This window comes from Macrobrachium nipponense, chromosome 1 (genome assembly GCF_015104395.2).
Source record: "Macrobrachium nipponense isolate FS-2020 chromosome 1, ASM1510439v2, whole genome shotgun sequence".
Taxonomy (NCBI): Eukaryota; Metazoa; Arthropoda; class Malacostraca; order Decapoda; family Palaemonidae; genus Macrobrachium; species Macrobrachium nipponense.
The window spans coordinates 14039449-14061219 of NC_087200.1; the positions used below are offsets into that span (position 1 = coordinate 14039449).

The 21771-nt window shown below is 41.4% G+C and overlaps 1 protein-coding gene across 50 annotated transcripts in view; it reads right to left on the reverse strand.

Annotated features, from left to right (window-relative positions):
* The window catches only part of LOC135219137 (cytoplasmic dynein 1 intermediate chain-like), a 181950-nt gene that overhangs the window by 21436 nt on the left and 138743 nt on the right, over positions 1–21771 (reverse strand). For all 50 annotated transcript variants that reach the window (XM_064255604.1, XM_064255639.1, XM_064255633.1 and 47 more), the window contains 3 exons: positions 3838–3969; positions 662–779; positions 421–534 (listed from right to left, as the gene is read on the reverse strand). In XM_064255604.1, the coding sequence (XP_064111674.1) occupies positions 421–534; positions 662–779; positions 3838–3969 (364 nt within the window). The remainder of the gene's footprint in view (positions 1–420; positions 535–661; positions 780–3837; positions 3970–21771) is intronic.

Here is a 21771-nt window from a genome sequence, read left to right on the forward strand (position 1 = left end):
TTTTTATTTCAATACATATGAATATTTCATTTCCAATTGTACTGATCATTTTACTTTCCTGTCCTTACAAATTCTGCCTGAATTTCCACTGTCTTTCAACAGCCTTTATTTATACAATTTATTTATGTACTTTGCATCAGTTTACCCTTGACTATTTTGTTCTCTCACTTTTCTTTCATTCATTCTTTTTTCCTAATCTGACTTTATCTTTTCTCTAAATCAGCTTTCTTTAACGCATTACTCTTATGACATCTACTATCATCATCGTCTCAGGATCACTACAGAACTGAAGTACCGAGTATTCAATGAAAAAAATGGTAGTGTTATTCACTCTGGGAAGAGTAAAGAATCCTTATAAGGATACCTATGGTTTCTAAACAAGAAATGCCTCATGAATGAAACAACTTTACAGTTACAAACCTGAGGCTGTGACAGCATATCCAGCGACCAGGAACACATCTTGCCATCCGTGCTGACGCTAATCAAATTATGAGCATTCTGTGTGCCAACTACTTTCATACAGTATACAGGATGCTAGAAATAAAGGAATACATTTTACTCATTTGAAATTTACTGTACTGAAAAAAGAATTACTTGAATAACAGGCACATATATTGTACACGGAATATATAAATTCAGTACTTGAGCTTCTGTTGCTTACTGTATGTGCTGCAGCCGAAAGTGGACTACGCTGAACAGGTGTTCTCTTTTGACTTCTGTTATCCCACAACACAATTTGCCCGGAGTATGTTCCACCAATTATAAGGTTAGGATGGAACCTATAAAAAGAGGAGGTTATTTTAAAAAAGCAATAAGGCAAGAGTAAATAAAAAGCATATTCCTCCCATCCACAATGAAGCAATGAGCATATTCTATTCCTGATTATTTGAGTCTAATTTCTCAACTCTAATCTGGAAGGCATGAAGGATGTGTTTTTAAACAAGGGCAAAACTTGGAGGAGAAACAAGTCCAAGTAACTGAACAGATGTAGAAATGACCAAGAAGAATCTATGGAAATTACAGGCAGTTCCCGGTTATCGGCACAAGTTCCATTCCCGACAGCGTGACAATCACCGAAAATCACCGTTAACAGAAAATTGGCAATAACAACGTAGGTGCCAATAACCAGGGGCTGCATGTACCAGCTTCAATTGTGGAACAGTTAATTCTTCATTAATATAAAACTTACATCATTAGCAAAGCCATGAATAGGGTTAAATAATTCTTTCTCAATTACCAGGTCTTTTTTTATTATTACTATTAGTAAAGCTCTAACAGCTTTCCTTCATTCCTGTGAAGATGGAAGTCAAACAGAAGTTTAAATCATCTAGCACCAGCTGGAAACTGGTTAAAAACAGTCAATGATTGTAAATGTAAGGAATCCGTGGCATCTGGCATCCAATGCGTAGCCGAGGTGGAAGCATGTCAAGAGGGTGCACTTGAATCCAGTGACGCAACAGTCTTTCTTCCAACCAACAATGAAAAAGTAAGAGGGGCGGCTAGAGATGGAAAGTCAAAGTTAAGGCCTCAGGTTTGTTAGCTACGAAAAATAAAAGTTGATTAAAAATTTGTCAATTGTTCATACGCAGAACAAACCTTCAAGATACTAGATATCTGGATATCTAACACTAAGTTCACTGGGTTCAAATACAATGAAACATGACCAGATTCATTGCATTTATGGAAGTCCAAAAGAGCTATATCTGTTCAGGCAACAAACCAGGTTGGCCACAAGAAATGGGGTTTACCACCACTCCTCACTCCCCTTGCTGGAGAGAGGAATTTAGCTACTGAGAAGCATATTTGCATGTTGCATAGAATATGAAAAGTGCAGTAACAGTATGGCTGTAACGCTCACCTGCATCAAGCCAGTTCCAGCGTATTGACGTGCCTATTCTTTAAACTGCCTGCAGGAATGAAGAAAGGAGAAAAGGGAAAGAAAAGAGGCCAATTAACTCCCATGCCAACTCCACACAATCATCTTAGTCAAGATACAAACTGTCCCGCCAGGAGTAATGGATGAGTCACACTTCTTGAACACCCACCACTGGACCCTAGCTAAACACGTCCAAAGACCTGTAGGCAATGTTCTTCATGCAGAAGAAAGTGAAGGTGGTTTGAGGTAGTCATGAACCAGCATTCACAACCTATGAACAGATAAGTACTTTAAAATGCCAGAGAGGAACATATTCCTTTGTGTTATGCGCTTCTGCATGCACCCAATTGGTGGGAGAACTTCACAAAGAGGAGTCGGCTTGTTTAAACACCTGCGTTAACATTAAGTCTACAACACCTAACCTCTAGGAGACGAGACATTCAAGTAAATACGCAGTGCTTTCTAACCCTTCCATGGATGCCTAGGTCAGCAGGAAAACTGTTTACAAAGTTTACTGGGAGATGACTGCTGTACGGGCTCAAAGGAGGTTGAGAGAGAAAACTCAGAACCAGAGTAAAGTCCCAAGCAGGAGGACTGAGCTTCCAAGGTGAACAAGACCGCTCCAAGTTCTTAAAACACACTAAGGATTCTGAGGATGAAGAGACGTCTGCACCCTTCCAATAATCCAAACACAAGCAAGAACTGTAGGAACTTGCCAATATCAACAGAAAGAACTTCCTCTCTTCTGGAAAGCATTCAGAACATCTTGTCTACAGAACAAGAACTGAGTGGACAGAAACCCTTTTGATGTCACCAATCACAGCAGCAGATGTCTCACCCTGTATACGGATGACGAAGATCCTCCGAAGTACTAATAGTCTTACATGTGAGTTGCTGTTTTGCAGGAAAGATCTCTCATAAGAGATACTGGATCGACTCGCTTATACACGTTGAGATAAAGATTATAGTGACTAGAGGCATCACTCCACAAGAAAGTGGCGAAAAAGGTTGTGCTAGGGAGGAATCTCTCTTGACTACTCAGCTTGGGGTTAAGGAACTACTAGGATTAACCAGACTTTGGAGCTTGAAAAAATAGTAGCCCTTGAATCCAACTCCCCCCTCCCCAACTGTTCATTAACTCGTATTGAAGAGCTCCTGGCCTCAGTGGGGAAGAAGTGTACAGGACAACCAAGTCCACATCAGAGTTGGAGTTGAGCACAACTTCCTCAGACTTAAAATAGGAGTGGCACTCCATCATTCTGCATCCCACAGAATTCCCAGAAGGAATAAAAGTGTCATATTCGCCAATGAACAATTCTGGGACCATGAACAGAAGACTGTTAGCTTCCTATCAAAGAGGAGAGGTCTTTCAGAGGTCTATCCAAGTAAACAGACAAGACAATAAGATAACCCAAGGGGATATCCTATGACAAAAAGCTCAGCACAGAAATGTTCTAAATATCCTACTGTCAACTTATGCATTGCCAAAGTAATTGCACTGTGGACAGGGTAGAAGTCCTTGAGCTGCCCAGGAAACATGCAACTCCAACAAAGGAGATGTCCTAAGAGGTGATTCCTTATGATGACACGATCAGTATGCTACTCATAGGAAAAGATGTCCTATGATGGTAGGTCATGTGGGCCCCCTCAAGAGTAATTTGAGAATATTTCTCAATGAAAAATACAGTGAATAGGCAATTTTCCGCAAATAATGGTATATATGGTCCATAGAAAAATCTGCGAATAGCGGGGGTTGACTGTATATACTAGTCAGAAACACAAGCCTCTCCATTATTCTAAAACCCCATCTACAAAACTAAGACTCCTGATATACAGTTATATTTTACTTCCTCAGTCATCTTATTTTAGTCATCCTTTTTAGAAAAATAAAAACAATTGACCATCAAAGAATGATAACAATCTACTGACAAATACAACAGGATGCAAAACCATAACTTTACCTGGCAAATGTAGCTGACATCACAGGTGACTGGCAATGGAAGATGTACTCTGGGGTATCTTTCTTAAACTTTGTGTTCCACACTAGTGCTACACCATCTGGATCATGTGGTGAATCCTCATTATTGTTGTAACTGTAAAGTAAATCAGCTTTTATTAATAGTGTTAATGCTATCATTGCTGATCCTAGGATTAGCATTCTCCTAAAACTATACAAAAAGTCATACATATTATTAGTGCCATCCAGTAACATCAGCAGACCAGTGGTTTAACATAAAAGCTTCCTCTAAGTTGTGACCTTTATAAGAAAAGCTTAGCTACAAAATTACATAAAATAAAAATTAATAATACATAAACTTAATAAAAATTTAATCTTAAGAAATAGCATAAAACTGTTCATACAAACTCATCACTATGATTAGCTCACATTTATGGTCTTTGAATGAACCAAAAGCATCAGTTTTTGTTCAACAGAAAATAGGAAGAGTGGTAGCCACCATATCTGTGTGCTTATGGAACCCTTGGTGCCCAGAAGGTAACAGCCTGAGTTTTTGTGTAGTTTGGACTAGGAGATAAGAACTGTGTATCATGAGTAATGGGTTTTCATGGAATATTATTTTACAAAAAAACTGAAGTTCCATCAACCAATTAAAGTACTTACAATTATCCTAACACAATTTACACAGGATGATCAAGCTGCAGAATAACCCAAGAACTATTGGACAGGGACCTATACGATACATATGATATAGCAAATGAACCCATGGCTGCAAAAATGGAGTCATATTTGTAAGAAATCCAGCCTGGTTACAACAACCAAATTAAGTACAATGTCTGAACCTATTTTTAATATAACTGTGTGCTCTTGGACAGAATTAAGTACTTACTAATAATGTGAGCCAAAGTGACATTTTTATAAAAAATACAGTTTTGCATATACTTACCAAGTGATTACATAACTAACAATTTCCCACTCAGCAGCAAAAAGAATTAAAATTTTGCAGGAAGCCTTTGAAAGCCCAGTGTAGACAAAAGGTGCCACCCACTAATGGTAGTACTACTGGTAGTGACTTGGCTGATCACCTCATTCTGTTTTATGCCCAATGTCCATCAGAGGGGGGAGGGTGTGCTCTGATCATGTAATTACTAGGTAAGTATATACAAAACTTTATTTTATGATAAAAATATCATTTTTATAAAAGTAACTTATCAAGTAATTTCACACCTGATTCCATATTACAGGAAGTGGGATTACGGACATATTCTACTCCAAAACATTAAGTGACATAATGATTTTGAAATAGAAAAGTTGGCTGCATTGAAAAAACAATCCTGTCATTTCCCATTAATTAAAGAGAGCCACTGAAGGTGGATACTGCCTGTGGTTGGTGCTCATCTTAACTCGTAGTGGCATGGCTGTATATACAGCCAAGGGTTGCCTCCTACTTAGTGGATACTTTGCAGCGAAGGTAGTACTCCACTGGCTAGAAAAACATGACTGTTGCCAGCTCTTGCCTTGGTGCAGCATCAAAATAAAACCAACCAGACAACACTGACACCTACACTGAAATAAAACCACAAACCATCCACCAGGAGAGGTGAATGCTCCAGGTACATAGTACCCCCCTAAAATTCTGTACCTACTATAAGGTGAAAAAGTAGAAAAAAAAAGTCTTACGCTTCCTCCCACAGTGCCAAGCCAGTTACTACACCAGGGTATTCAATTTTGGACACAATGTTGCTGGCACCAAACAAGCTGCTGGGATCTTGTGGACATTGGAAGCTTAAAACTAGCACAAAGATAGATGCCCAGCGAGCAAGAAGTTCTGAATACTAGGAGCTCCTTATGGCACTGGGAGCTGTAAAGACAAAGCTAGACTATAGCTGGCACCAGGAGAGTTGGAAGCTCTGAGCATTGAGAACTCTAAACCTGGCACCTGACTTAGCTGGCGCCGAGATAGATATAACAAGCTTGGAGCTCCTCAGGTGCTGGGAGCTGTAAACTTGAAGCTTGACTGGAGTTGGTGCTAGGAGAGATGACGCCATACAAGCAAGCAGCTTGGAGCTCCTTGGGGTTTTGGGAGCTCTACAGCAGAAGCTAGCTGAAGTTGGTGCCAGGAGAGTTGGAAGCTCTCGGCACTGAGAACTCAAAGGCTAGCACCAGATGAGTCAACACCAGGTGAGTCGGACGCCTGGTGAGCAAGAAGCTCAGAGCGCTCAGAGATGAAAACCTGGTGCCAGATGAGCTGGGCGTCAAGCGAGTTAAAAGGTCAGGGTCCTGGAAGCTCAACATTAGGAGCCAGACTATAGCTGGCGCCAGGCAAGCCGGAAGCCAGGAGAGCAGGAAGCTCCTGGGCACTGGAAACCCTATAGCCGGTGCCAGGCAGTAGTTGGCGGCAGGCGAACTGGGCGCCAGGAGAGTCCTTATCTTGAGGATGTGGAATATGTAAAGTTAGGGCAAGACTGTAGCTAGCACCCCTAGAACTCGAGTCTCACTTAAGAAGCTGAGACAAGGAGGTGATTCTACTTCAGTGGATCGATGCTGAAAGGAACCAAGGAACATGTAGGACTTTGAAATTTAAAAAAGAAAAGAAAGTTCTGGAGTCCTTAGCTTTCACTGAAAAGAAGGAAACATGTTCTCCTGCATCTGAATGTACTATAAATACAATAAGCACGTGTAAGATGAAGGACAAAATGTACCGAACAAAAGAAGAGGTGGATACTTGCCAATAGTCAAAGAGATAGACAGTACTCTGATGCTTTTAGTTTTCATTGATATGCCTCAGAGAGAAAATCTATTCAGTATGAGAGATAAATCCTGAGAGTTCTCTCTTCTTCTTCATAGCCAAGACTGTCCATTAATCTCAAGTGGAAAAGAATGGGTCCAGGGCTGGGATGGTTCCTTGTTTTGGTTAAAAAATACAAGAGCAAATGAGTAAACCACATTTTTAGTGGAAGAAAACTTCCTCTAAACAATGGCTTGGCTCTCATAAATACATTTTAGCGGAAGCCAGAGGTTATAAGGATTAAGTGCCTGTGACTTAACATTTGAGTTAAGCATAGTTTGATATCCCTTACTGATTGAGTCTGAACATTGTACCACTTCCCGACCATATGAAGCTCGAGGCAAAAATGAACTGTCTTTGGAAAAATCGAAGAAGAAAGGATATCTTGAGAAGACACAGGTTGTGAAAGAAGACTCGAGGGTTCAACAGCAACCAACAAAAAATTTGGGAACCATAATTATGGGACTGAACAGGGTTAGGATAGGCGTCTTATTATATGATAAGCCTCTGATGGTTGCATGGCATAGTTGCCCGAGTGAGGGGGACTGGGGCCGGGGAATAAGAGAGAGAAAATAGAGTTCCCTGAGTGGGCGAACAGGAACAAGGTCAGCCTACCCCAAGGGTCCACAGATCCTGTCAGATTAAGGGAAGCAGGGTCCACCCCATGGAAAGGGCCTGCCTCAGAGTTTCTGCTAGAACTAAAAGTTCTGAATGAAATAGATTATCATCATAAAGGATTAGTTTATCCAGACCTCCGAGCGTAATGGCTCTTCTCAGGCTGATTCCGAAAGAATAGAGTATAATAAACTATTTGGAACTGCCTTCCATAAAATATCTCTTGCTTTGTGGAGAGATTGAGATAGGATCCCTAAAGCAAATAAAAAAAAGCTATGGTCTTGTCTAGAGATACTACAGCAGTCCAGGTGCTAGGGTCGAGAATTACCAAAGAATTAAGTGAAACAATCATCAGTTCTCTGACATTGAAAGAAAGGTTCTATCTTGTTGGAGCACATCCCCAAAACTTCACGGTTCCCCAGGGGAGTTCCCCAACTTAAAAATGAGGCTTTAAGGAGAATTCTAGGTCTGGGAAAGGGGAGGAAAGGACTTCCTTCCAACTACTATGTTTGGACAGTCATAAAAATAGATATATTAATTCAGACCTTTAGAGAAAAAAGCAGCAGGGACCAGCTTTCAAGGAAAACAAGACATTTTACTAAACTACTGATGTTCAAGTCTGGAGATTGAAGACAAAAGCAGAGGAGTGTGGATACTTGTGAAAACCTGAAATGTAAAAAGGACGAGGCACCAATCTTCCACCAAACCTGTCTCATAAGACGGGTCTGACTCCACCCTAAATTCTGTCTTCTGTACAAAGAGAAGAGAAATGGAATGATGCAGCCAAGGGCACTCGCAGACAAGCCCATGGACTTGGAAGACAACCATTCTAGACTCTACTTTCCAAATACAGTGGACCTCCTTATTTGGGGGGGATGAATACCAGACCCCCCAAGTAGGTAAAACCAGCTATTACTTAGAACCCCCTCTAAAAACGCTTACTACTGCCTATCTTGAGAGTTCAAATACCAAATGGATACTTTAAATAACGTCCTACTTCAAATATACCTTAAATTACTATCCTATCATTGTATTAATCATTGAGATTATATTATCAATATACTTTGAAAGTCATCTTAGATATTTTCCCATTGACAATAAATACATACAGTAGACCCTTGACTCACGAACGCATTGACCCACGTACAACTCGATCCCCGACCAAAATTATAGGTAAAATTTCACCCTTGACCTACGAACTAACTTTGAGATACGAACAAAAAAAAATGCGGAAAATAAAAATTCTGTTTGGGTCATGAACTAATTTTGAGACATGAACATTTGAAAAATGCTGGAAATTTCTGGAAAATAACAATTCACTTTGTTTCACAAACTAATTTTTAGACACAAACATTTGAAAAATGCGCGAAATCGCCCAGCACACGTGAGAGCGTTTGAGTTGCCATGGGAACAGCCATCCTCCAGCCGCCCACGCACGGCGTCACCCACGCATCGCTCTGTCTCATCTCATTGTGTACAAGACGTTCGTCAATTCGCTTAGCATTTTTTGCGCTAAAACTTGTGATTTTCTTCATAATGGGCCCTAAGAAAGTGAAGAGTGGTGGTGAAAGTAAGAAAGTGAAGAGTGATGGTGAGAAGAGGGTGCAGAGGAAGATAACCATTGAAATAAAGAAAGAAATCAACTGACGAAGAGGAGGCTGGGGAGGAAGTTACAGATGTCAGCAGTGATGTGATAAAAGCCGCATTGGAAAAGTGGAATGATGTCCAGTGCTTCCTTGAATTGTATCATCCGGACAAAATTGTTACGAACAGGATCGTGAATATGCTCAATGAAAATTTAATGAGCCATTTCAGAAAAGTTATGCAAGGAAGGAAAAGGCAACAGACATTGGATAAGTTTGTGATTAAACGTTCACCAAAAAAACCTAGAAGAGTTGAATCTCCGGAACGAGATCTCCCCGACCTGGATGGGGGAGGGTCTCCTTCCGCACAATAACCTCCTCCCCACCCACCACCCTCCTCTTCTCTTGTCCGTCAAGCCAGAAGTCTCGCCAGTCATAGTAAGTGTTCACTTTACAAACGTTTTTATAGTGTTAGTTTTACCATTTTTTAAATTATATTATTAGATATATTAAGGTTTTTTACACTGACTTTTACATTATCTGTGTAAAATAAGGCAAAATATACATAATATATATTGGTTCGTAGGGGTCGAGAACCAATTAATATTATTCCCATTAAACCTTATGGGGAAATTAGCTCCGAGTCACGAACAATTTGGAACACGACCAAGGTCTAGGAACGGATTGTGTTCGTGAGTCAAGGGTCTACTGTAGTGTTAATCAGAGAGAGAGAGAGAGAGAGAGAGATGGACGAGAGAGAGATTGAGAGAGAGAGAGAGATGAGGGAGAGGAGAGAGAGAGAGAGAGACATAACTCCTTATGATTCCTTAGTACCTGGATCTAAAACAAAAGATGAGAATCTTACTAATTCACTCTAGTATTTTCTTTAATGAACTGATATAATTGCTGTTTACATTAATAGAGAGAGAGAGAGAGAGAGAGAGAGAGAGAGAGAGAGAGAGAGAGAGAGAGAGAGAGAGCCGAGAGAGAGAGAGAGAGAGAGAGAGAGAGAGAGAGAGAGAGGTATTATTTTTATTATGTGACATCATTTAATCTTATTAAACTTACTAATATAGTAATAATCAATATTAATATTTAGAAATAAGTAAATAATTTTTGTATCATAAAAATGTATTTAGTCATGAAAATAACATTAAAATATACTAATTGGTGAATATTTACAGTCAGAAAACCCATGAACAGGCAAATTTCCCGCGAACTGTATATATGGTCCAAAGAAAAATCCACGAATAGGCGAGTCCACGAATCTTGAGAATGCGAATACGGGGGGTTGAATGTACTTCTTGAGGAGACTCAACAACACCTCGCATAGGCCAAAGACTAAGTGGAACTATACGTGACAGAAAAACAAAAATTGACCAGCTAAAAAAGGAAGCTAGAAAGTCCATCAAAGCTGCAGAATCCTGGGCATTGCTCCGCACTCACCATCAGGGGCCTTGAACTAGAAAAATAAAGTTAAGCTCTGTAAAACAGGTGCCGCACATCCGATAAACAGTGGCAAGTGCCCCAGCATTGGTGCCTAGAGTTCCAGACATTAGCACCCAGACTTTTGGGTTCAGAAGACTGGGACTAAAAGATAGTTAGAAGAGATCTAGAACTCTGACATGGAGGCAAAGTTCCATTGATGACCAAGAAAGAACACAAGAGGCGCTTGCCTTGCTCCCTTCCTAACTGAAGCCAAACTCCTACTCCTGGAGATACTTATGTTGGAAGTGTGTTGCCAGACAAATGAAAGCTAGTACCAAACTGACAGGTGCACATTCAGGGCACTGAGAGCCACAACTGCCACACGTGCCTGTTGACTTCACAGATATTTATAACCCTTAAAAAGCCATGAATGCAAAACCATCAAGACATCTATCTAGTACCATTCCAACACAACACATCAATCAAGATGCCTTTTCAGTGGCAGTCTGCTGAAACCTGGGAAAAGCTACAAGTCTGACGGAGGGGGAACTACTGGGGGCAACCACCTTTGACTCCTTTCAACAGCCAGTATGTCTTCTCCCCCAGAGCAGAGGAGCAGGACAGTGACTTTAGGTCTGAGAGAGCCAAGGGGCCAGATAGCCATCTCCTCTGCCACACATTCAGTAAGACGCCTTACCAGTGGCTCTGTCGATACCTGGGGCAGGCAACAGGCTTGACTGAGTGGGCAACTACCTGTATGTAAACCACTGCCCAACCCAACCTCTCTTGGACATCTGGCACTTTTCCCTGGTGTGGGGGAGCATAACAAGGACCTTTGTCTAAGAGCATCAGGGGACGAGTAGCCACCTCCTCCAACATTCTACTAAACAAGGTTAATACTATCTATTAACCAAAAATAGGAGACTGGCAAAGGTATGGGGAGGAAGCGAGGGAGCCAGGCATGTGAGCAATAGAATGGGTGGGGCTAGTAGCAGGAGAAAATTGGCGCTAAGAGCAACTTAGCTGATGCCAGGAGGCAGCAGGAGACAGAAAGGGGGTGGAAGCTGATGACAGGAGGAGGCAGGCAGTTAGATCTCTCTACTTTCACTTCTGTACACATGGTGTAGAAGCTGTTATCAGGTGCAGCTGTTGCCAGGTGAACTGGTGGTACACAATTGCAACACCCCAAAAAAATATCTGTATGCCAGGGTCATGTTATCTTCTCTTGAGACGTTCCGATAAAAAAAGTATACTATCGAAGCAAGACCGATGGTCAGAACTCGGCCATCGAGAATGTAACCTCCTCCTAACTCCTCACAGGCAATCAAAGCACCATTCTCTTCTTACTACATTCTAGCCCTTACACTTTTCAGATCTCTGTATAGAAAAGTGTGATGAGTAACTTAGGCACACAAAACAAATCATAAATATGATATTGTTATAATACAATAAAGTTTCATACATACTTACCTGGCAGATATATACTTAGCTATAGACTCCGTCGTCCCCGACAGAAATTCAAATTTCGCGCCACTCGCTACAGGTAGGTCAGGTGATCTACCACCCTGCCCTGGGTGGCAGGACTAGGAACCATTCCCGTTTTCTATCAGATTTTCTCTCTTCCACCTGTCTCCTGCGGGGAGGCTGGGTGGGCCATTAATCGTATATATCTGCCAGGTAAGTATGTATGAAACTTTATTGTATCATAACAATATCATTTTCATACATTCAACTTCCCTGTCAGATATATACTTAGCTGATTGGCACCCTTTGGTGGAGGGTAAGAGACAGCTAACTACAGTGGTCCCCCCGTATTCGCGGGGGATGCGTACCAGACCCCCCCCCCGCGAATAGTTAGAATCCGCGAATGTTTGGAACCCCCCTCTAAAAATGCTCATAAACTATCCTGGACATGCAAACACCAAAGTATCCCTTACAGACCATCCTTCATCAAATATACATAAAATATCCTATCATGGTTCATATTAATCTTTGAAATATTATTAATACTATTTTAAAGTAAATCTTACATTTTATGTTTATACATAAATACATACTATGTACGTACTGAATGACTTAGTTACGTATGTGAAAATAATTCAGTCCCCCCATAAGTATTCGGTCATGCACGTTTTCTTTCATACTACTACTATTTGAGACATCCATTTTCTTTTTACAATGGAACAATGGAATGTGAAATCACAAATACCAAATGTCTACTTAAAGTATTATCCTACATCAAATATACCATTGAATTGGTATTATTAATATCATTTTAAAGTAATCTTAAACATTTTACCATTAGAAATATATAAACAGCCAATAGCAGAGAGAGAGAGAGAGAGAGAGAGAGAGAGAGAGAGAGAGAGAGAGAGAGAGAGAGAGAATGTTATTGTTACTGTTTAATCTCATTAAACGTAATATTATTTGTAAACTAGTACTGTATATTATTATTTTACCATAAAATGTAGTAATGTCCTTAAAGATATACTTATACATACACTTCCAGCCCAAACAGAGGGCGAGAGAGAGAGAGGAGAGAGAGACGAGAGAGAGAGAGAGAGAGAGAGAGAGAGTTGTCCTTATTTAAAAGAGTGAAATGGATAGATTATTGTACTTCTTTAAAATACTATAAATACTATCACATGTGAATTTTGAGATTAGTTATATTATTATTATTATTATGCGAAAATATTAATAAACATACACATGTACCATAGAAATTATCTCATATATATCAGCAAAAGAGATAGAGAGAGAGAATCTCAATGATCCGTAGATGGCAATACTGGATTTGACAGTTGGAACCCAGCCAACAAAGCTGGCTACGTAACAAGACACGGGGTTACATAATTTATAAACTAAAATCTTGCTAATTCACTTAGTATTTTCTTTAATGAATTTATATTATTGCTGTTTACATTAATATTGATATTTGAAAATACATCGCTTTAAGAGAGAGAGAGAGAGAGAGAGAGAGAGGGAGAGGAAGAGACGAGAGAGAGAGAGAGAGAGAGAATTATCGTAGTATTTGTAAAATACTTTCAAATATGATTATTTTTTGAAAATATTAATAAACATATTACCGGCATCTATGTACCATAAAAAATCTTCTTCATCCCTCAGTAAAAGAGAGAGAGAGAGAGGAGGGAGAGAGTAGAGGGAGATAGCCTCCGTGGAGCCCTCTCAGATGCGGACGAGAGCTCCTCCCCGAGAGAGAGAGAGAGGAGAGAGAAGGGAGTTCAGAGAGAGAGAGGGGTGGAAATTTCATGCCCACTTGATGACAGCAACAAATCAGCTCCTTCCCCCTCCGGTCATCAACTTGATACGTATATCTTGAGTTTTTTTTAGAAAGAATCTGACTGGGATTTCCTTCATTCTTCCATAATTTTTCAAATTTATAAGCTAAAATCTTACTAATTCACTATGGTATTTTCTTTAATGAATTGATATTATTGCTGTATAAATTAATATTAATATTTGAAAATAGTAAATCATTTATTTATCATACAAAAAAACATACATCTTTGTAGTAGAGAGAGAGAGAGAGAGAGAGAGAGAGAGAGAATTATATTATTTTTATTATGTGATATTTAAACTTATAAACTTACTAAATACAGTATTAATCAAAATTAATGTTTGAAAATTAGTATAAATCATTTTTAGTATCATAAAATGGCTAGTTAGTCATGAAAATAAACATCAAAATACACTAATTAGTGATTATTTCTTCAGAAAAAAAAATTCCAGCGAATAGGCGAGAAGTCCGTCCGCGAATAATTTCTAGATAGGTTCCAAAGAAAAATCCGCGAATGTGTGAGTCCGCAAATCCGGAGAACGCGAATACGGGGGGAACACTGTACTGAAATAGACAGGTAAACAACATATGTTGTAGGTATTTATAAACCTTGGTTCCTACCTGATAGGCGGAAGACTTCATGGCTGCTGCCCAGGAGTCTGCATCACCTCAAGAGCCAGTTAGCGAGAGTACTTTGGATCTATGGCCAAGAGTTACTTGTGGGTCTGCCGATGGGGTCTATCCACTTACTCGGCAGAGCCTAAATGGTATTTGTCAATGGGTGCTGATCCACTAATATGACAACACACCTTTTGAAGGAGCACACAACCGATCCCGATCACCTGATCCTAACCATGTTAGTACTAAAGATTGTTAAGAGTTATCCCCCAACTCTTCACAAACAACCAGAACTCCAATAGCACAGTACAGTGTTCCCCCCGTATTCGCGGGGGATGCGTACCAGACCCCCCCGTGAATAGTTAGAATCCGCGAATGTTTGGAACCCCTATAAAAGTGCTAAAAACAGCCTATTTTGTTAGTTAAAACTTAAGAAAAACCACTAAAAATTTTCATACTTGGTTTTTTTAATAGTTTTATCACAAAAAGTGCATTTTATGATGAAATTGATCACAAAAACCAGGAATTTGTGGATATTTCTCATAGAAAAATACCGCGAATGCGCGAATTTTCCGCGAATAATGCGGGGAAACGTTCCCAAGAGAAATCCGCGAATGTGTGAGTCCGCGAATCCGGAGAATGCGAATACGGGGGGTCCACTGTACACACACATACATAAAAAAAAAAAAAAAAAAAATTATTAAATACTCTACTATGAAGATATGACAAGAGTTCCTTACTGAACAATAGTGAACGGCCGCCTGTGCGACATCTAGCACGTTTGCCAGCAGAAAGTCAAGAACATATCTAATAGAAGGTACGGAAGAAAAATTAAGGATCGGTGCTAGCTCCCATACCCAGGATCGTATCCTCAGACATGAACGGACCCAGAGAAAAACATTTCTCATAAGTCACACGAACGTCTTTTAAATAGTGCGATGCAAACACTGAGTTGCACCTCTAATAGGTCGCTTCCAAGATATTCTTTAGCGAAATATTTCTATGAAAAGAGAGAGACGTCGCTACTGCTCTAACCTCATGAGCTCTTACTCTCAAAAGTTTATAAGAGTCATCAGGGCAGATCTTGTGTGCATCTGTAATGATGCTTCTCACAAAGAAGGCCAAAGCATTCTTAGACATAGGTCTTGCTGGATCTATAACAGAGCACCAAAGACCTTGTATAGAACCTCCCATCTGTTTCTTCTTATCTAGGTAGAATTTAAGAGCTCTCACAGGGCACAGAGACCTTTCTGCCTCTCTACCTACAAGATTCGACAAGCCTTTTACTTCGAAGTTTCTGGGCCAGGGTTTCAAAGGATTTTCATTCTTTGCCAGAAACAGTGCTTTAAACGAACAGATGGCCGAGTCTCCTTTGAATCCTACCCTAGCATCTAGGGCGGGCAGCTCACTAATCTTTTTGGCTGTCGCCAGCGACAAAAGAAACAAGCACTTTCTTGTTATATCTCGAAAAGAGGCAAGATGAGGAGGTTCGAACCTTTTGGAAGTCAGAAACTTAAGGACTACATCAAGGTTCCAGCTAGGAGGACCTGGTTCCTTAGACTTTGAAGTCTCAAAGGACCTAATTAGATCGTGCAGATCCTTATTTTCTGCAAGATCTAGCCCTTAAACGCCGACTGGACATATTTTACGTCGACATTTTTTGTCTCTTGGGTGCCGACTGGACGTATTTTACGTCGACATACAAAAGTTTTTATAAAAATTCGCGGAAAAATACTTTTAGGTGTACCAGCCTTGGGGGATGCTGGGAGTTCACGGATCAAGGTGTTGTTTTGTTTACAATCGTTACGCAGGCGCGCAAGCACGAATTTCTTTCTTGCCGCACTAAAAAGTATCTGTGACACATCTCGGAAATTATTTCGTCACTTTGACATAATTTTTGTACCATTTTAAATTAGCCGTTACATGGAGTATTATATATGAAAATGTGCGCATTTTTATTTAGAATACAACAAAAAAATAATCATGATTGTAGCTTTTATCAGTTTTGAGATATTTTCATATAAATAACGATAAGTGCCAAAATTTCAACCTTCGGTCAACTTTGACTCTACCGAAATGGTCAAAAAACGCAATTGTAAGCTAAAACTTAAGTTTGCAACTAATTGGAAGTCTCTAGCACAATATTTCGATTTATGGTGAATTTATGAAAAAACTTTTTCCTTACGTCCGCGCGATAACTCTTCCGAAAAAAATCATACATGCGATTGTGGTAATGTTTGCACCATTTTAAATTAGCCGTTACACAGAGTTTTATATATGAAAATGTGCACAATTTCATGCACAATACAACTAAAAACAACCCATGGTTGTAGCTTTTATCAATTTTGAAATATTTTCATATAAAAAATGATAAAGTGATAAATTTAACCAACCTTCGGTCAACTTGACTCTACCGAAATGGTAAAAAAACGCAATTGTAAGCTAAAAACGCTTCATATTCTAGTAATATTCAAGCATTTACCTTCATTTTGCAACAAATTTGAAGTCTCTTAGCACATATTTCGTTTTATGGTGAATTTATGAAAAAAATAACATTTTCTTTACGTCCGCGCGGTAACTCTTCCGAAAAAATCATACGTGCGATTGTGGTAATGTTTGCACCATTTTAAATTAGCCGTTACATAAAGTTTTATATATGAAAATGTGTGCAATTTCATGTAGAATACAACAAAAAATAATTGAAGGTTGTAGCTTTTATCAATTTTGAAATATTTGCATATAAATCACGATAAATAGAAAAAAAACACGTTCGGTCAACTTTGACTCTACCGCAAATGGTCGAAAAAAACGCAATTGTAATTTCTAAAACTCTTACAGTCTAGTAAGATATTCAGTCATTTATCTTCATCTGAAACAAATTCTAAGTCTCTAGCACAATATTTAGATTTATGGTGAATTAAAAAAAAAAAAAAAAAACTTTCCTTCCCTCCGCGCGCGGATTCTCTGCCACAAATCTCCGAAATCCGTACGTCCCATTCTCGGAATATTTGCTCCGTTTCATATTAGGCATTTCATAGTGTTTTATATATGAAAATGTGCGCAATTTCATGTAGAATAAAACGAAAAATATTTGAAGGTTGTAGCTTTTCTTATTTCCGAAATAATTGCATATAAATAAAATATATATAAAAAAATTCAACATTCGGTCAACTTTAACTCGTCAGATATGGTCGAAAACTGCATTTGTAAGCTAATATTCTTATAGTATAGTAATATTCAATCATTTGTCTTCATTTTGAGAGAAATTGGAAGTCTCTAGGACAATATTTAGATTTATGGTGAATTTTTGAAAAAAATATTTGTTTACGTCCGCCCGTTACGAATTCATGCATTATTTTGTGATAATATTTTCTCTGTGTTGCTTTTATCGTTTTACAATGTGTTATATACCAAAATGATCGCAATTTACTGTACATTACAACGAAAAAAAAGTAACTTGTTACCTTTAACCGTTTTGCGCTATCATATATCGCATTATTTATATATGATGATAATTTTTTTCATTTCTGATGGTTGCATACTAAACTTCAGGCAATGACAAAAAAAGGAGCCAAAAATGAACTCTTAATCTTGAAAACTAAGCGCGCTGTGATTTTTTGAAAAAAATATTTTTTCCGCTTCCGCGCTCACTCTGAAACACCTCCGGCACACGGGAGACATTTTTTTTTTACCGCTTCGGCGTTTAAGGGCTAGGCTTCTATTTCTGAATACGGCCGAAAGCATACTCCTGTATCCCTTTATGGTCGATACAGAAAGGCGTGATTCCTCTCTAAGGAACAACAGGAAATCAGCGATTTCGGTCACAGAGGTACTGGAGGAGGACAGCTTCTTCGACCTACACCATCTTCTAAAAACCTCCCACTTGGATTGATAGACTCGCATTGTAGAAGATCTGCGGGCTCTAGTGATCGCGCTTGCAGCCTTGCGAGAAAAGCCCCTCGCTCTGACAAGTCTTTCGATAGTCGAAAGGGAGTCAGAGCGAGAGCGGGGAGGTTTTGATGATACCTCTCGAAGTGTGGTTGTCTGAGAAGATCCATCCTTCTTGGAAGGGATCTAGGGAAGTCTACTGTCCACTCCACTACCTCTGTGAACCAATCGTGTGCTGGCCAAAAGGGGGCTATCAGGGTCATTTTCGTCACCTTCGAGGCCACAAACTTCTTGAGCACTTGCCCCAGAATCTTGAATGGGGGAAATGCATACACGTCTACGTTGGACCAATCTAGAAGGAAGGCGTCTACTGCTAATGCTCTGGGGTCTTCTACCACCGAGCAAAAGACTTCAAGCCTCTTGGAGAGGAACGTGGCAAACAGGTCTACATGAGGTTTCCCCCAAATAGATCAGAGACTCTGACACACTTCTGAGTGGAGGGTCCATTCTGTGTGAAGGACCTGGCTCCTCCTGCTCAGCCTGTCCGCTCTCACGTTCCTTTCTCCCTGAACAAATCTTGTCAAGAGGGAGATGTTCCTTTGGGAAGCCCAAACTAGCAGGTCTCTTGCAAGCTCGTATAAGAAGAACGAGTGTGTCCCTCCTTGCTTCCGAATATAGGCTAGAGCGGTGGTGTTGTCCGAGTTTACTTGGACTACACCGTTTGTAACTAAAGGCTCGAAGCTCTTTAGAGCCAGGTGAACGGCTAATAGCTCTTTGCAGTTGATGTGCCAGGACACCTGAACTGCACTCCAGGTGCCTGACACCTCTCTCGTCCCCAAGGTTGCTCCCCAACCCGTCTCCGACGCGTCGGAAAACAACACAAGGCTTGGGTTCCGAATCTCCAGGGATATTCCTCTGTTCTCCTGTAAAGGGGGCAACCACCATTCCAAGTGCTGTTTCATCTCCAATGGAATGGGAAAAACGTCCGAGAGAAGTCCTGTCTTCCAGTTCCAAGTTCTCTTGAGAAAGAACTGAAGAAGACGAAGATGAAGTCTTCCTAGAGGAAAGAACTGTTCGAGCGAGGAAAGGGTCCCTACAAGGCTCAACCATTCTTGAAGCCTCTTACGAGTCTCTCTTGAGACGGAAATACTCGAAAACCCTGAGAATCCATCTGAATTCCCAGATAGACCATGTTCTGGCTGGGGATCAGTTGCGACTTCTCGAGGTTTACGAGTAATCCCAAAGACTTTATCAGGTTTAGGGTCAAAGCAAGGTCCTCCAAACACTGTCTCTCTGATCTGTCTCTGATGAGCCAGTCGTCCAGGTATAGAGATATTTTGACACCCTTCTGGTGAAGCCATCTCGCCACATTCCTCATCAAGCTTGTGAATACCTGAGGAGCTGTGGACAGGCCGAAACACAAGGCTCTGAACTGGTAGATCCTTCCCCCCATCATGAAACGGAGGTACTTCTTCGACGAAGGATGAATCGGGACGTGAAAATAGGCATCCTGGAGATCTAGGGATACCATCCAATCCCCTTGGCGAAGAGCTGCCAGGACTGACACAGAATTCTCCATAGAGAACTTCTCTTTCTGAACAAATTTGTTCAGAGCGCTTACGTCTAGAACTGGTCTCCAGCCCCCCCAGGCCTTTGCAACCAGAAAAAGGCGATTGTAAAACCCCGGGGAGTTTTGATCCAGCACTAGCTCTATAGCTCTCTTGTCCCACATCTGATCCACCATTAGCCGAAGAGTATCCCTCAGAACAGGGTCCTTGTATTTAGTGGACAGTTCCCGCGGAGTTGAAGTCAGGGGAGGACTGTCCTCGAAGGGGATGAAATAGCCCTTCTTGATCACTAACAGCGACCAGGCGTCGGCTTCTATGTGTGCCCAGGCTTCCGCAAATCCCTGGAGCCTGGCACCTACTGGTGTTTGGAGGCTTCTCATATCACTCCCCCCTTTTAAGGGTCGGAAGGAAGCTCTTCCTCTCTTCTCAGGAGCTTTCCTTTTCGAGGGAGCTCTGGAGGGAGGGCCTCCTCGAAAGGGCTGTAGAGATGTACTCGCCACTTTCTTCTCTCCCACGACAACAGGCCTATTCTTACTGGAAGACTGAAGGAGAAGGTCCTGGGTCGCCTTCTCAGTTAGTGAATGTGAAATGTCCTTCACTAACTGAGAAGGGAACAAAAAGTCTGACATAGGAGCAAACATTAAAACTGCTCTCTGCGAGTGAGACACGGATTTCGTGAGAAAAGCACTGAATACAGCCCTCTTCTTTAAGAGTCCCGCTCCAAAGAGAGAGGAGACTTCTCCCGAACCATCCTGAACAGCCTTGTCAATGCAAGACAAGATGCAAAGTAGAACTTCAGGGTCGAGGCCCTCCACGTCATGGGCCTTTTTGGCCATCACCCCAAGGACCAATCCAGGAAATTGAACACTTCCAATACATGGAAGAGTCCCTTGAGGAGATGATCTAGCTCTGAAAGGCCCCATGTCGCACGAGCAGAGTTCAGGCCATGTCTTCTCGACACATCCACAAGGCTTGAAAAGTCCGCTTCTGCTGAAGCAGGAAGAGAGAGTCCCATATTCTCTCCTGTCTGGTACCAGATTCCCCTTCTGCCTGTAAGCCTAGCATGGGGCATACAGAAAACAGTTCTCACCAGCTCCTTCTTAGTCTTCATCCAAGAATTGAGTGACTGGAGCGCTCTCTTCATAGAGATGTAGGTCTCATTTGAGAAAGGAAGAAGACTCGGCGCCTTAGCACTCGAAAAGAGTGAGCGCGGAGAAGGAGGAGCGGCAGGGGTTAAGGAATCGCCATATTCCTGCAAAAGGAATAAAGTCAAGACTTTATAGTTAGACAGTCCTTCTCTACTGGGAGCCTCGTCTTCTGAACCTTCCTCTTTTTCAAAAGGATCAGAAGGAGAATCAGCCTTGATGTCTGAAGGTTCTTCCCAAACGTCTCTCTCTGACGGAGACAAACTCCTAACAGGAGAGGGACTAAATCTAGGATCAGAACGCCTAGTTCAATCATTGAACATAGCTGGCGTCTCGCGCCTGGCTGGGGCCTCGCACCTGTCTGACGCCTCGCCCCTGGCTGACGTCTCATGCCTGGCTGATGCCTCGCTCCTGGCTGGAGCCACGCGCCTGGCTGGATCCTCGCGCCTGGCTGACGCCTCGCGCCTGGCTGGCTCCTCGCGCCTGGCTGGCGCCTCGCGCCTGGCTGGCGCCTCGCGCCTAACTGACGTCTCACGCTCGGTTGGCGCCTCGCGCCTGGCAGGAACCTCTGTCTTGGCTGGCGCCACGCGCCCGGCAGGAGATCGAAGACTAGACCTTTTAACAGGAAATCTGACGTCCTTCCTGCGAGGAGGATCTTTAGTAAGAACTCCAACCAAGGAAGCTAACTGCTCCTGGACGGCCAAAAGGATCCTCTTGGAAGCCTCTCCCGCGTCTATTTCAACCGGAGGAGAGGGAGATCTCGAAGGAGTTTGACAAACTCTGTCGGAACAGGGAGAAGTCAAAATGCTCCTAGCCTTCTTGATCGCCGAAGGAGCTTCATCAGAGAAGCGCTCGGGGCTAGAGTCGAAAGAAGGCTCTCTCCAGTTCCTCTTCAGGGGCCTGGAAAGGTCCGAATCCTTCCACCCTCGTTTAGGTGAGGGGGATCCAGACGACAAGAAGCACTCTCAGAGAACGCTTTTTCGAAAGCGGTCCTTAGCAGTCTGTGG